Source organism: Emiliania huxleyi, assembly GCF_000372725.1.
Source record: "Emiliania huxleyi CCMP1516 chromosome Unknown EMIHUscaffold_1416, whole genome shotgun sequence".
Classification (NCBI taxonomy): Eukaryota; Haptophyta; order Isochrysidales; family Noelaerhabdaceae; genus Emiliania; species Emiliania huxleyi.
In genome coordinates, this window is record NW_005201179.1 from 693 (window position 1) to 2,238 (window position 1,546).

General features: G+C 62.2%; 1 protein-coding gene across 1 annotated transcript in view; it reads right to left on the reverse strand.

Annotated features, from left to right (window-relative positions):
- Positions 1–1,172: 1,172 nt before the first annotated feature.
- The window catches only part of EMIHUDRAFT_252662 (hypothetical protein), a gene marked incomplete at both ends in the record, with an annotated part of 2,431 nt that continues 2,057 nt past the window's right edge, over positions 1,173–1,546 (reverse strand). The window contains 2 exons of the mRNA XM_005787505.1: positions 1,173–1,263; positions 1,442–1,524. Of these exons, the coding sequence (XP_005787562.1) occupies positions 1,173–1,263; positions 1,442–1,524 (174 nt within the window). The remainder of the gene's footprint in view (positions 1,264–1,441; positions 1,525–1,546) is intronic.

Genomic DNA, 1,546 nt, shown 5'->3' on the forward strand with positions numbered 1-1,546 from the left:
GGCGCCACTCGCGGGCGACCGAGGCGCGAATGTGTGGCGGAGCCTCGACGCCGCCGTCCTTGACGTGCCACACGTACGGCGCGTTCACCTGGTGGTAGAGGAATAGGAAGCGTTGCACAGCGGCGACCTCACTCAGCTCCATGTCTCTGCACTCGCCTTGCCGCCCTCCGCCATGTGCTCCCCGTGCGCCAAACGCCAGCGGTCTCGGCTGCGCCACGCGTCGTGAGCGAGCGGCACGTACTTGACGCCTTCGCCGCGAGTGTACTCCATCCGCATCCGACCCTCAGGCCAGCGCTCGGAGTAGTACTCGCACGGCCGCGACAGCCACTCGCTGCCGCCGCCGGCGTCCGCCACGATGAAGGGCACGCCAGCACGCAGCCGCGCGTCAAACTCGGACGCGCTGTCGGGGCGTGGGCGGCGGGCGGACAAGCGTCATCTCGGCCGATCTCGGGCGGACGGTCTCGGGGAGTCGTGACCTGACGGCAGAAAGCCGCTCGAGGGCGATTGGTTTCTCCCCAGTGAGGCCGTAGTAGGAGGAGGAGGTGGGCTCCGCAAGTGGTGGCAAGCCGGCCGCGGCAGAACTGTGAGGTCTCGTCGCGCTCTTTCTCGGATCCACTGCCCTGGCTCCTGGCCCGACTTCGGGCACCATTACGCGCGAACCGAGTCGCTCTAAAAAACCCCGCAATTGCCACTGGGCCGCGGACTGGCAGGCCTTCCTTATTGTTGTTCAGCTGGCGTTAGCTTACAGTTGTTGGGAGCCCCACTGTTGTATCCTGTTGTTGCTGGTGTTTCCTGTTGTTAACACTAGCAACGCAGCTCTATCTAGTTCACTCTAAATCACGACTCTCACAGTGATTTGGCTCGACAGCTTACTAGATCTAGAACGCTGTTTGAGGGCTGACAAGCTGCCGAGCCCAACAAATCACTGTGAGCACTTGGAGCACTTGGAGTGCAGTCATTAGCCTCACATCCAGGGCCGGGGAGCTAAGAAGCGCACCCAGCGGGCCGTGTGTGAGAGTCGTGATTTCTCTTGATTCACTGAGCTGAGCTCGACCCCCCGGCACCCCCGCAGGCCCTGCGCAGGCCCCCCAAGGAAACAGCCCGGTTGCAAGTCCGGTTGCCAAAACAGTCACTCGTCAGGCAGCTCTAGCCTCTACGTAGAGCCTCTAGTACTAGTTCAGCCATCGCATCACCCGCGCATGCCGGCGCGCCGCAACCGAGTCAAAAACAACAAACTTGAGCGGCCTCGCTACGGTCCCGAGCCTCGCAACAGGTAAAGCCGTACGCTGCAATGAGAGCCCATGAGAGAGATACGGCTCTATGCACTTTCCGTCTGTACTTCTTTCATGCGCATGCACACATGCACATGCCCGGCCACACCCTGATAGTGTGTAGAAAAGGAGCTATCCTAGGGTTGCCCTCATGGTCTATGTACTATGACCCGCCCCCCTCCTCCAGCCAGCAGCCGTGGAAGCCGGCGGGCAGTGGCACCGGCGACCTGCACTGGGCGAGCAGTCGCATGTCCTGCGCGGCGAGCACGTACAAG